This window comes from Mizuhopecten yessoensis, unplaced genomic scaffold (assembly GCF_002113885.1).
Source record: "Mizuhopecten yessoensis strain PY_sf001 unplaced genomic scaffold, ASM211388v2 scaffold419, whole genome shotgun sequence".
NCBI classification, from domain to species: Eukaryota; Metazoa; Mollusca; class Bivalvia; order Pectinida; family Pectinidae; genus Mizuhopecten; species Mizuhopecten yessoensis.
Genome location: NW_018403537.1, coordinates 1,687,905 through 1,702,275, shown reverse-complemented (window position 1 = coordinate 1,702,275; position 14,371 = coordinate 1,687,905). Strand labels below are relative to the sequence as shown.

The 14,371-nt window shown below is 36.2% G+C and overlaps 1 protein-coding gene across 1 annotated transcript in view; it reads left to right on the top strand.

The window, feature by feature from the left end:
• The window catches only part of LOC110448457 (WD repeat-containing protein 97-like), a 40,453-nt gene extending 28,555 nt beyond the window's left edge, over positions 1–11,898 (top strand). The window contains exons 18-28 of the mRNA XM_021494721.1: positions 180–295; positions 1,007–1,536; positions 2,502–2,786; positions 3,128–3,478; positions 3,823–4,151; positions 4,721–4,870; positions 5,647–5,779; positions 6,093–6,189; positions 6,767–6,959; positions 7,761–7,837; positions 8,303–11,898. Of these exons, the coding sequence (XP_021350396.1) occupies positions 180–295; positions 1,007–1,536; positions 2,502–2,786; positions 3,128–3,478; positions 3,823–4,151; positions 4,721–4,870; positions 5,647–5,779; positions 6,093–6,189; positions 6,767–6,959; positions 7,761–7,837; positions 8,303–8,553 (2,512 nt within the window). The 3' untranslated portion in view covers positions 8,554–11,898. The remainder of the gene's footprint in view (positions 1–179; positions 296–1,006; positions 1,537–2,501; positions 2,787–3,127; positions 3,479–3,822; positions 4,152–4,720; positions 4,871–5,646; positions 5,780–6,092; positions 6,190–6,766; positions 6,960–7,760; positions 7,838–8,302) is intronic.
• Positions 11,899–14,371: the final 2,473 nt, after the last annotated feature.

Below are 14,371 nucleotides of genomic sequence, written 5' to 3'. Positions count from 1 at the left end.
GAACTTGATTGTGATATGCCAGTCATGCTGGTTGCTGGTGGTACCACTACTTGTAAGGGGCGAACTTGATTGTGGTATGCCAGTCATGCTGGTTGCTGGTGGCACCACTACTTGTAAAGGGCGAACTTGATTGTGGTATGCCAGTCATGCTGGTTGCTGGTGGTACCACTACTTGTAAGGGCGAACTTGATTGTGGTATGCCAGTCATGCTGGTTGCTGGTGGCACCACTACTTGTAAGGGGCGAACTTGATTGTGGTATGCCAGTCATGCTGGTTGCTGGTGGTACCACTACTTGTAAGGGGCGAACTTGATTGTGGTATGCCAGTCATGCTGGTTGCTAGTGGCACCACTGCTTGATTATGTTCCATATATAAGTGTGTGCCCGATTATGGCATGTGTCAGTTAGCAAGATTGATTATTGGTTTGAAGATATAAGGCAAAGTGGCACACAAGATGGCGTCCCACAAAGAGTCTGTACATATGTCTAGGAATATTTCTAGATTCTCACCAGTATGAATACAAACATTAATTGTATCGCAATAACTAACTGAGCTACGTGAACAAAGGCAGCTCCCTGGCTCAGCCCACTGTGAAATACTACAGTGAGAGGGACAGGGATGTCCTAAATGAAGCATTTCTGTCATTTTGAAATATTGCATGAATCACTAAGTCAGCAGATAATGTTCTAATTTAGCTTTGTTGTCAGGATTGAATGACAGTGCAGTTTTGGTGGCAAATGTTGTTTTATTAAACCAACCAGACAATTTCTGAAAATCATAAATTCCAGAACAGAAGAAATACAAAATTTAATGATAGCATTTTGAAAATTTCTGGGGGTAACTTCATTAAGTCATTTATGGTATATGTATTACTTTTTAGTCAGAATTTTCACATGCAGAGAACAAAGAAGATTCGTGTATTGGTTTTTTTGACATTATCATATATATATATATATATATGTAACCTGTTAAATATTCTGACTTTTTGTAAATAATTTTTCTCTAGTGCAAGAACCTTTTCAACCGGAAAAAGAACCCACAGGCTTTTTCCCCCCTGCGTCCAGAGCGGTCAGTTCTCGAATGTCAAGAGAGGTGTCTATGGTCAAACCTACAACAGAACTCATACAAGCCATTACGAAGGAACAGCCACCGGTTGTTTCAGAGTTGACTACCCCTGTTCCACAGACAAAACCAGAGACACCTGTAGCAAAAGCCCCATCTCCGGAGGTTCAACATGAATCTCCAACACCATCTGATGCAAAGAAGGAAAAGGTTGTGCACTTCTCCCGGGAGCCGTCCAAAGTGTCGAGCGTGCATTCTACATCGCTACCGCGTCTGTCGAGGGAGCCAACTTCCACACCTTTACAACCTGCCTACCCTGTTCTCAATGCCACTGGCTTTGTGCCAAACTCTGTCATGGTCAAAATTCTGTGGCCACCACCACCGCCCCCACCCCCGAAAAAGGAGGACCGTTGGCAGCCCCCTGCCCTAACTGCAAGACAACTGGCCGAGATTGCTGGCACTCAATATGTATCTGTAAGTACTGGGTACTAACTATATATTCATATGAATTTCATGATTTATTCCTTATCATGAGGCTCCAGTTTCTTTTCCTTCTTTGAAAAAGAGCAAAGAGTAAGGATAGGAATGAAAATGAAAATGAAATATCAAAGATACCTTTTTGTGTCGCCTGCAACGCGAGGCGATATATAGGTATTACTTTGTCGGCGTCGTCAGAAACAAGGTTTTCGTGCGACAACTTGAGTTCCGTTAGGTTGATTGAACTCAAACTTGGTACACATATTGCATACCAATATAGTTCATACAAGTTCACATTTCAAATGTTTACATGCATTTTTGGCGGAGTTGCCAAATAAGGGCATTGTGTAGTAAATGCAAAATCTTTTTTATTTCTTAATCAATTCCTTCTAAATTTTGTACGGTAATGCTAGAAACAATAATGTTCGACATATAATAACAGGTATTTCTGTTGAGTTTCAACTTTCTGCGTTTTGGCATATCTGTTTACGCGATAACTCAAGCCAAAACACTTTTCTTACTAAAACTAAAAGCGCTGAGCAGGCGACACATCCACTCCCGTGGAATTCTTGTTTATACCTTTTAATCAGATTTAAACTAAATCCCAGAATTGAGTGTCCTGAATCATCTTCTTATAGAATTTTAAGTCATTAATTCTACTTCTTATCTGTTATACAGACTTTCAGTAGACTCTTGCAGTTTAGCAAATTTTAGAAGTCAAATCATCTTATCCCTGAATTTGAAGGAAACAAATGTCAAATAAACATGTTCTAGCTTTCAAGCCAAGATTCATATTGGAAAGTCAAAACATACTATCAAGGGTCCATAACCCTACAAGTAAGTTATTTCCTATACTCCAATAAGTGACCTTTTCAAACATTCTTTGCATTGTCTATCCCTTATCTTAAAAAGTGTTGTGTTATCCAATGTCAAATCTAAAAAAATGTTATCGTCTGGTTTAGCCTCCACCAGAGGAAGAAGAAGAGATTCTAGAAGCCACCCCTGAGCCTATGTACTTCGACTATGGCTCCAAGGAAGATGAGGAGTCGGTACGGGAGGAAAGTCCAATCGTCTCTGAACCCCCGACTCCCTCGCCTCCTCCAATACGGCCTAAGGACGCAAAGGAAGTCACCTTCAGCCAGAAGGACACCGTCCATGTGATAGACAAAAATGCTACCCCACCAATGACATCAAGAGAACCAACCTCTCTTTTGTCTAAGCTTCAAGGGCTCACGAAGCCACCTCCAGTGAGTTTTCGTATTGTTCATTATTTTGAATTAAGCGTAAAAATGAGACATGGTCATATAATAACTAATTTTGTCATGAAATAGTGCGCACCTGGTTATACAAAATCGATACATGAAGTGCAATGATGTGTGAAAATAGGTTATAAAACACATCTTATAGTTTTGTTGATTTGCGTAAATAACCAGCTATACAGTATTATATATGTCATCTATATATAACAGTTTATTTGGTTGGTTTACGAACAAAAACAACCTTGCATTGTATATATTGAAAACGACAGTTCTTTCATATTACATTGTAGTCGTAAGTGTGTCTTCAGTCTAATTTTATTATTTCTCAGGATGATGACGATTCAACTATTACTACAACTCCAAGGTCACCTAGAGATTTGGACATAGACAAACCTATACCTTCCCCTGCGGAAGTCAAACCGAGACCTCCGGCACCATTACCTAAACGAGAGTTCAAACCCTTACCACCCCCTTTTGTAAAGAAGCCCCTCCCGCCCTCGCCACCCCCTCCAGTGGTAGTAGAAAAGACCCCGCCTTCCACTCCAATGAAGAGGGTGAGAGCAGGCCCAACCCCCAAGGCAAGGACCCCCACCCCACCCAGACCGGATACGCCTGTGCCTGATTTTATCACACAGTTCAACGGCACACCTTGGTTTGAAAAATTCTTTCCAAGTCTTGAGGTAAGCACTTTTGTATTGTATTAGGATATTTTTTTACTGATCCAAAGTTTTTCAAATGTAATGTATCTTTTCAAGACTTAATTACTTTCTAACAAAAACTAGTCCCACAAACATTTAATTTCACTAGATCTTTTTCAAGCATCAAACATTATTTTGTTGACCATGGTTTGAATGATGCAGACAAATAATTTAGAAATGTGATTAAACACTTGAAAACTTTCAGATATATGTCAATGATCTTGAAATATGAAACACATACCAAATCTACATTTATAGTACAGATGAGAGTTTCAACCCCTGCTCTATTTTTCACTTATTTTAATCAATATCTGACCCTTCCTCAGAGCATACCGAAACCTTGGACCCCAGAAAACTTTGCTACGATGCTTAGCCGTGTGATTCGTCTTGCCGACTACCCAATGAAGACGAGTATCACTGAGGCACTCACCATGCTGTTTACACAGGAGGACATGTCTGAAGCCACCGTGTCGGCCATCGACAAGACCCTGGTGGCCATACTCAACCACAGCAAGGAGCCGCCAACCTGCCTGGTAACGTCACAAAAGAGCTTCATCTTGTCCTCGCTGCGAGCCATGACCAAATTTGGTCTGTACGATAAAGAGTACATCACGGAATTGATGGTCCAGTTTCTGGACGGAGACAAAGAAGTACGGTAAGTGTATATTCTATCAAGTTATCTTTAAGGTAGAGAGTCCTAGCAACCTGTGTCTTGTTCCTCCAATGATGGAGAGTTACAATTTTTTTGGCATTTTTCTAACATGGAGTTTCATTTCTTAATTGAATGAAGTACATGAATAGAATTGTATACAAAAGAAACCTTTGTAATAATTTAATTTTCTTTTTCACGAAAACTCAATGGGGATTTAATCCTCATACCCCTGATTATAAAGCAGGAAGTTTATTCCCTATGCTATAGTTTGTAATAATTGTTTTCCGCATCATGCTGCAGAGTCCAAATGTTCAAGGGGGCCGGGGGCCGCAGTGGCCAAGTGGTTAATCTGCTTCCAATAGCCCTCCATCACTGGGTCGTGGGTTCGAGGCCTACTTGGGGCAATTGCCAGGTACTGTCCGTAGGTCAGTGGTTTTTCTCCAGGAACTCTGGCTTTCCTCCACCACCAAAACCTGGCACATCCTTAAATGACCATAGCTGTTAATGGGACTTAAAACACAAACAAACCAAACCAAATGTTCAACTTTTGCGACATAAACATTATGTTTCAGGATCACTGTGGCAGAGAGTCTGTCAGCAAGTGGTCTCCAGGACCCACACAAACACATCCCGAAAGAGCTGGACTCCTGGGACATCTGGAATGTCGAGGAAGATGACCGCAAGGCTGACCTTAGGAAAATGGCACAGCAGTGGCTGGACAGGTACTTACAGCGTCGGTAAAGAGTGATCTCCTTTACCATGAAACTGTATTGTATTTCTAAACCAAATTTTAATCATTTTTCATCTTTTATCTAAAATAGGTACTGTAAACCGGGATTTTTTTGTCTATATATTCAAACTTTCGCCCTTCACAGATAAAATCTGTATTTGCCCAGGGTTAAATGTGCCCGAATTATAATATTCACTGTCCAATGTTATAGAGGGCGAAAAAGGTAAAAATTAAATTTAGGGGGAAAATTTCCACTGTTCAGTTTATCTACCGTAGTTGAAATGAAAGTGTTTTATTGAGAAAATAGAAAAATATTCTAAGTGACAGAACGTGTCCCGTCAGGGGCTTTTCTAAGTGACAGAGCGTGTCCCGTCAGGGGCTATTCTAAGTGACAGAGCGTGTCCTGTTAGGGGCTATTCTGAGTGACAGAGCGTGTCCTGTCAGGGGCTATTCTGAGTGACAGACAGTCACTTAATCACTCCAGCCATCCTCTTATTGGCGGATTTGAAGAGTTTCAAACTCATATTTTATTAAGATAAAACCATAAATACTGTATTTATATGACAATAACCTTATGACTGGTGATAAGCCCACTCACATCTATAACTATATTAACTGTTCCGTAAAAATGTCAACTAATGCTATTTCCTCGTCCTGTGATAAGCCCACTGTCCTAATTTGAGTCGGAGGTTTCGTATTGGCCCCTGGGCTTTTTGGAGGATAAATACGGTTGAAAAAAATGTTGAAATTATAAATTTATTTTTTTAGGTGGATGACTTCGTACAAACTCCACCTGACAGATACAATAGAGAGGATGAAGAAGGGCCAGAATATTCATGGCAAACTAAGTCGAGGGGATGGCAAGAAACGTGGCAACAAGAGTATCCTGAGGAAATCCGTGGTAAGTCTGAGGAAAAATACACTTCATATTAAATTACGGTTTAAATCACAAAATTAATACCAACTACTGTTGGGCATTGTTGCTTGGCATTGTTGTTTGGCAATGTGAAGGAAAAAACTACCGGTAAACTGAATTTACTGGAATTGGAAATGAAAACAGGACTGAATTTAAAAAGCTCTGTCAGTGAAATGTTGATATATTTAACCAGTAATTGTGATATTAAGGTTCTATGCTTCGCAGGTTAATAGTTGTAACCCAGTGTTAACATTGAGGATCCACTTGGTTGAAAATAGTTTGTGTATGTTATAATTAGGGAGGCGATGATGATCAGGAGACTGTGACCACACTACCCGAGGGGACAGAGTTTATCCCTCGTGTCCCGGGCGTGGATCGCCGTCGAAGCATCACAGGTACACATGCACTGATGTTACGTAAGAGTGAAGTTTCACAAATTATCTGGGATACTAAGGGGCGGGCGTATCATTTTTGACGTCTGCCCATCTGTCACACTTCAGTATGTTTGTTCTACCCTGACTTTCACTTTTCATATTAATGTATTACATTTAACTTAAAAAGAAGTCGTCATTACACAAAAAGTTTGTTTTTAAATTCATATAAACATTTTTTCACAAGTACATGTACTATATATATTCAGACCACTAACTCTCTCAATAGAATTAGTGTTTTCTGGGTCTTGGCCTGAACTGGACAGACAGAAGGTGCACAGTTTGATTAGACAGAGTACATGCTTAACACTGTGTTTATACTGTGTATATACTATGCATTGTCACATGACTATACCAGACCAGAGATGAAACCGACGAGATGTATACTTGGCCTGGGATGTTTGTGACTTGATGAAATTATACGTCAGTGATAAAAAAAAAATGAGTGCACACAACTACATTGTACTCCAATTTCTTTTTCAAACTCTTTTCTTAGTCATCATGTAAAATTCTGTTCTGTATTTCCTGTTTCTGTTGTCAGTGACTTTTGACAAGCCACCCGACGTGTCGGTGGTGGAGACGGCCACGTATATGGATGCCCTGAACTATTTCTGCGACATGATGATGGAAAAGGCCGTGGACGGGCTTAGAAAGGGAGGCAAGCGCGGCGCTGGGTCCCAGGACAATGTCGTACAGGCCAAAAACACGGTCCTTGTGCTACCAAAAGTCCCACAGTAAGCAACCCTTAAATTGTTTATGTTTAAAACTGCAATACCATCTAATTTATTTCTTAAGTTGACATGATTTAAAAAAAATAAGACTCATTATTTTTATAAGCTTCTGATTTGTCATTTGGAAAGTAAGATTGCAATTAAAATGAATTAAATATTTTCTGTACCAGTGATATTAAATAAAGCTCAAACTTTTGCTATAAATAATATTTTTTCACTTTTTTTAATCATAAATTCATGTTTAGTTAATAAATAGTAAAACACAGAAGTAACCTGTCTGAATGTCGGAGAAAATCTATTTTGTTGGAACAATGTAACACCACATGGATAAACTGAGAAATAACAATTAAGCAATCTTAAAATCATCTGGATCAGAATTTCGCATCTAAACTACATTAAAATAATTAACAGACCTAAAAGTTAGCCATGTTGAAGATAGGCTGTGAAAAAAGAAGCTACACAGATTAAAAGTCTTCACATGCAAGGTTTGGCTGTGTCTTGTACCAGAAAAGTGGATTCCTCTTTCTGCATTTTAACAATGTTATTATACAACAGTAGTCAATTCTTTAATCCTTTCACCACTGTAGACCATAATGGACTCGTCCAGATCAATGTATGGTAAAGTCTACTAAAGTTACCTAGGGGTGAAAGGGTTAAACTAGTATTACTTTTTTAAAAACAGCTTTGAAATAAGAAATATTTGCTGCAATGAATTATGGTATCAAGTCAAGGCTTAAAAATTAACTGAAAACTTCCTGAAAATTGTTGGTTTAAAAAAAATATTTCCATTTTTTCTCTTCACAGTAAGCCTGCTCTGGTACGTCTTGGTGAAACTCACACAAGTAAATGCCGTCCTCATCGGGAAACCAACTTACATATTGGTAAGTACCTGATGTGTGGATCATAGATATTTTAAAGAAGTTTTCTTATTAAGTTCTTAAAAAAATCTTTCAGGGCTATTGTCTGTATATTTAATGTTTCTTTATCATAAACTATGTAAATTTGGTGGTTATTGTTAATAAGTAACTACTTAAATATTTAATTCATTAAAAAGAATGAACCTATTTAGATATATTCTGGATCTTTTATAGAAGGCATAAGATACAGGTGTGATGGAACTTGATTAGGGCAATCACCTCTTTAGTGTCCACCTGGAATTCGTAGGTCCGTGGTTGGAATCCTGTTCGGGCCTGTATCATTTTTACACTCCAAGTAAATTTGATGTTGAAGATTTGAATTGCCCTGCACTCCATTCTTTCTGTATCATTAAACCCCATATCATTAAATGAAATAGATATGATTGTAGTGTGATATTTCTTTGATGAGTATTTCATTGTTTGTCCTAGATTATCGGCAACTGGCCACAACAAATCGCGGAAACCAGCCTCCTCCTGGTCAGCTGACAGGATTCACTCCCAGTATCAACCTACCAATGAAAACACTGTATATCAATCCGTTCCGTAGCCGTATCGACGAGTTTGATTCTCGATTCCAAGAACCTATCCTGATAACACTGAAGTCCTCTCAGAAATACTTTATTCCGTCCCAGTCAATGGTACCAACGCTGGAGGAACCGTTACTGGCTCCGGCTCACTGAAGCCTGGTCAAGTTACTGGCACAACAACAAATTACCTTCTTTTATTGTGGCTGCATCTATTTGTGGAAGACAAGTATGGGAACAGGGAACTCTTTCTTTACTGAGGTTAAAGTATTTCTGACTACTATATTAAGGCCACACCTACTTACTGAGGCCACACCTACTTTACCGAGGCCAAACCTATTGTACTGAAGTCACACCTATTTATTGAGGTCCTACCTACTTTGTTGAGGCCACGCCTTCTTTATGTAGGCCACACCTATTGTACTGAAGCCACACCTATTTATTGAGGCCCTACCTACTTTGTTGAGGCCACACCTACTTTACCGAGGCCAAACTTATTGTACTGAAACCACACCTATTTATTGAGGTCCTACAATTATTAAAGTCATGCCTACTTACTGAGGCCCACCTACTGTACTGAGGCCATGCCTAATTTACTGAGGCCCACCTATTGTACTGGGGCCACGTCTTCTTTATTGAGATTAATATCAGAAAGTGCTGCCTTTTTTCACACGTCAAATTAATACATGAAGTTATTTGTAATATAAAATATAGACATACTAATGTCTAGTGCCAAATGTTTGAGTAAATGCAAAATTTTGATGGGAATATGGTGTAATTTTCTGTGATAGATTTCCGGTTTTAAAGAGGTTAGACATTTAGATTTGAGAAAAGATGTTTCTCTTTTCTGTACTTGTATATAATGTTCCTTGGAAACTGAATAAGCATTAAATAATAGCATTCTTTCCATGTTGGTGACTGTGTTGTAGTGTACATTTACTTATAACTTTTACATTCAATGATATTTTATAAGGAGTGATAACTGGCCTTTTCATATATATTTTTCCTGGGAGAATTTGCGAGTGAGATAGTTTAAAAGAGAGAAATAAAGAGAGAAAAGTATGTAATGTTTTAAGTTATAATATAAATAAAAGATATTGTATTGTGTTTTTCAGCTGTGCTTTATTTTACATTATTCTTTTTTATGCTTAACTATGTACACTGAAGCCTGACTGTATTTGTTGAAATTAAAAATTAAAAAAAAACACTGACTGAAAATCAAACTTCCATCATATTTTGTGATATACACAGTAATACTAAATTGATTTCAAAATTTATTTTTATAAAAAAAATCTATATTTCTTCAAACAGTATTACCGAAAAAGTATTAGTGATTTTTGTAGGATTTTATTTTCGGACAACTTTTTCAAAATTTCCGATGGGAGACTTTCCTAAGTGATACAGTTAGTTGATTCTCAAAATCTGGGCAAATCCGACAGGAAACATGAAAGTCCAGGAATCAAAAACCACTGAGGTATTTCAAGTGTTCTATGAAGAAAGTAAAAATAAAATTCTGATTGGTGGAAAAAATTATGTTTAATCAGAAGAGTTATTTCATCAAATATCTTTAGAGTTGTTCCAGAATTTACTGTAGGGGAGGGGTGGGAGGCACTTTTTCAGAAACCCCACCAACCATAAAATTTTAAAAACAATTGAATTAAGGAATGGAAGGCAGATCTTTTAACACCACCACCTGTAATATATTTATACAGGTGCGTCCAGTCTCCCCTGTATAATAAATTATGGAACAGTCCTTATGAATTTGTGTTGTAGTTCTTCTATTTGGAATAAAATGTCTGAACTGAGTTATTTTTAGAGAAATCCCAGCTTGGACAACATTTCACCACCATGATGCCTTAATATTTATAAATCTTTGATACTTTCTATAATATTGATGCCAAAATTTTAAGTCAGGTGGTGATGCTTTACATAGTGTTGTTAATAATAATATAATCTTACATATTTTATTTAACCAGAAATTGATTTAACAAATGAATTTCTGAAGCCAAACATATGTTTGTGATCTATTGCTGAATACTGTAAAAGTTTCTTTTTTTTTGACAGGGCTCTAGTTTTTGCGATTTTTGTTTAAAAAAAATATTTATGAAAAAAAAAACACAACAAATATCATTTGCTTTGTAATTTATTTTCTTACATATTTCTTAAAAATTAATCCGTTCTAACCTTAACAGTATGTTCCATGTCAATAAGAAGAACAATCTTGAAAAAAAGAGATACATATGTGTACCAAATCTTAGAAATATGAGCATTAAAATATAAAACAGATTTTTACAGTATCCTGTATGTTCCTATGGCTGTGATAGTGACTGAACTGTGATCTTTTTAAATTAAACCAGAAATTAGTTTTAATTCAATAGAACTTTTATTGATATTGATATGTGATTATTGTTTAAATATGTCTGTTCTCTTTGTTATGTAATTACAAAACAGGGTGAAGCATTAAATATCAGTTAAATTTTAATCAGGTTTTAGTTACTTATTGATTTCTGAAGCCAATATGCCCTACCAAGTTGAATTCTAATATTGGTTTACTAAAAAAAAACACGGTCATATTTTTAGACCTTGAGAAAAATATCCCATGAATTTACCATATTTATCCTTTAATAAACCCAGGTGATATACAAAATGTCCGACGACTCAAGGCAGGAGATGAGCTTTTAAAGGACAATAAAATATTGTTTGTTAGCATTTCTACTGGACTGCAATATATATATGGATGGGCTTATTACTGGACATGGGCTTATTGCTGGATTAATACGGTACATTTAACTGGAACTCATTTGATCCATGAGAGAAGGATGAGCTATCTGGGTGTTGAAGTTGTGTAATTAAACAATAATTACTCTGTTGGTTGAGACTGTTCTTGTTAGGTGGGTAGTTCCACTCATCCACATTTGAGTTAGTTTGAGATCTGCTGTATTTATAAAAAGATACCAGCTCTTCAGCATTGAAAATCAATTTTCACTTAGACCAATCATATGTTAGATCAACATACCCTGATCAGTACATAGCACCATTATATGCCAGTGTTCCATGGTTGTTTGCACAGTCATACATTTTAAGTGCGTCTACACATTCCGGTTACAAAGTTTTAAATTGTTATTCATGTTCTTATGAAATTGCATTTCAATATCGGTCCAAACATCATTTATGAAGAGAACCCCAGAACGTTGTGTTTCTGCTAAAATGAAATTAACTTTTGAAGCAAACGTTTGTCGCTAAACTATCACTGAATTTATCAAACCACTTAAACATTATTTATGTTTAAATACGATGCTAAAATATGATAACTGCTAAAATAATAAACCCTCTGAAATATGGTAAGAGCTTAAATAGGATGTTTAACTGCTAAAGTAAATTATTTGACTGCTGAAAAGGTGTAACCGCTTATTTAAGCTACTCGATAAAAGAATTTCACCTCTGAAATAAGGTAACCGGTGAAACATGGTAATGTCTAAAATAAGGTAACTTCTGAATGTAGTAATGGCTAAAACAAGATAGTCACAGTGAAATAAGATGTTTAACTGCTGAAATAAGGATACAACTAAAATAAGGTAAACTCTTAATGTAGTAATGGCTAAAACAAGATAGTCACTGTGAAATAAGATGTTCCACTGCTGAAATAAGGTAACTACTAAAATAATGTAACCTCTGAATGTTGTAAAGGCTAAAACAAGATAGTCACAGTGAAATAAGATGTTTAACTACTGAAATAAGGTAACTACTAAAATAAGGTAACCTCTGAACGTTGTAATGGCTAAAACAAGATAGTCACAGTGAAATAAGATGTTTAACTGCTGAAATAAGGTAACTACTAAAATAAGGTAACCTCTGAATGTAGTAATGGCTAAAACAAGATAGTCACTGTGAAATAAGATGTTTAACTACTGAAATAAGGATACAACTAAAATAAGGTAACCTCTGAATGTAGTAATGGCTAAAACAAGATAGTCACTGTGAAATAAGATGTTTAACTGCTGAAATAAGGAAACTACTAAAATAAGGTAACCTCTTAATGTAGTAATGGCTAAAACAAGATAGTCACTGTGAAATAAGATGTTTAACTGCTGAAATAAGGTAACTACTAAAATAAGGTAACCTCTGAGTGAAGTAATGGCTAAAACAAGATACTCACTGTGAATTAAGATGTTTAACTACTGAAATAAGGTAACTACTAAAATAAGGTAACCTCTGAATATAGTTATGGCTGAAACAAGATCGTCACTGTGAAATAAGATGTTTAACTGCTTAAATAAGGTAACTGAATAAGAAATTTCAAGTTTGATGGAAATGGGGAAAATATCTAATAAGATCTGTGTTCAATGCAGAAAAACAATTTGAATTCATTCAATGTATCTTTTAAACCTGTGATATTACGATAGAATTATTTACGAAGAAATCATACGAAATTCATGAACAGTATATGTATTCTACTGTCATTATCAAGTTAAGGTATTGTATTGTACTGTTCACTGTTAAAGAGTGAAATCACTGTTTTGTAATAAAGTAATTTGATACATAAGTCGAAGCTTCTTTTCTTACATATATTTACGTATACCATGTTGACGTGTTTTGAAGTAAGCCAACAGACCTTTGCTAATATACTCTTTACGTACATGTAAGCATACACATAAAAGTTTATCAACCGTTGCTACAAATGATCAAGGCTTTATTTTTTATGCGTAAAACAAAACACCCCATTAATAAAATAAGATTTGGTTTTCAAGCTCATCTTCAAATATTTATCCATTTAATAAGATGTACATTTTGAAATTCAAAATATTTTAATATTTTCTGTACTTTTCCAAGATATGCAGCAAAGTGTCATCAACGCGATTACACCTTTCTGTGCCTTTCGTTGATTCTTTTTGTTTTAGGAAAAAGGGGCCATTTGGAAATGTTGAATGATTAAACCTGTCAAGAGTCTTGGCGGTAGAATAGGTTAAATGGCACTAACCTGTGAGTGTTGCAATGAAAAATACAGCCAATAGCTGAAGTGGAAAGAGTCTGTTGTGATGAAAATGAAACTGTTATTTCATGTTTAGCCAATATATTTCTATACTTTTTATTGATAGGGAAGGGAATATCTTCAAAACGTAAAATCGCCTTTGCCGGTTTTCCGACTGTTTTCACCGCTGTTCCTATGTCCTTTCAAGATCAAAAGCAAGTGCGTTACGCATCGATGTCTTGTTAGTCATTTCTTCCTTTTTTTAAACAATATGTACTTTACTTTACCGTATGTTGTGTTGGAGTCTGAAGTCTTCATACTTATCAAATACAAGACCTCTTCGTCAAATGACTATAAAAAACTAACATCCCGGATGGCTCTGATTTTGCTGCATGTCACTTGTTGGGACCCGCATTTTCCAAAGCTAAGGGTTCCAAGTTCTATTCACGTATCTCCTTTACGACCTTCGGATATGTCTGGACAAAATCAAAGGCACACGGTCAACTATTTTATTTCTTTCAGGTATAAAACAAACTGACCAATTGTACATAGGAGCAGGCATGGGGTAATGGTAATGTGTAATGGTAATTAATTGCAATTAATTACATTTTGTTAAGTAATTGGATGTAATGTGTAATTGAGAATGTTTTCAATTACATGTAATGGCAATTTAATTAATTACATTGAAAAATGTATGTAATGCCCAATTACTTTTAATTACTTTTATGTTGAGTGTTGCTGTTTCATGCATCCTTTATACAATTTAATCAAATAGAAAGTTTCCAAAGTAAATTTGTATTATGTAAGGACACAGGTAATAAGAGGTTATACCAGTATTGATCCTAATCCCCTATTCCTAGCTTAGCTATTGTCCTCCTTCCCAGAGACCAGGTAACTTGTGCTTTTAATAACAAAGGGTCGCCACACAGTGAGTACATGTATCATAACAGGGTAGACCATTCAGAACATTCTATCTTTGTAAGGGTGAACTTATAGTGAACAGTA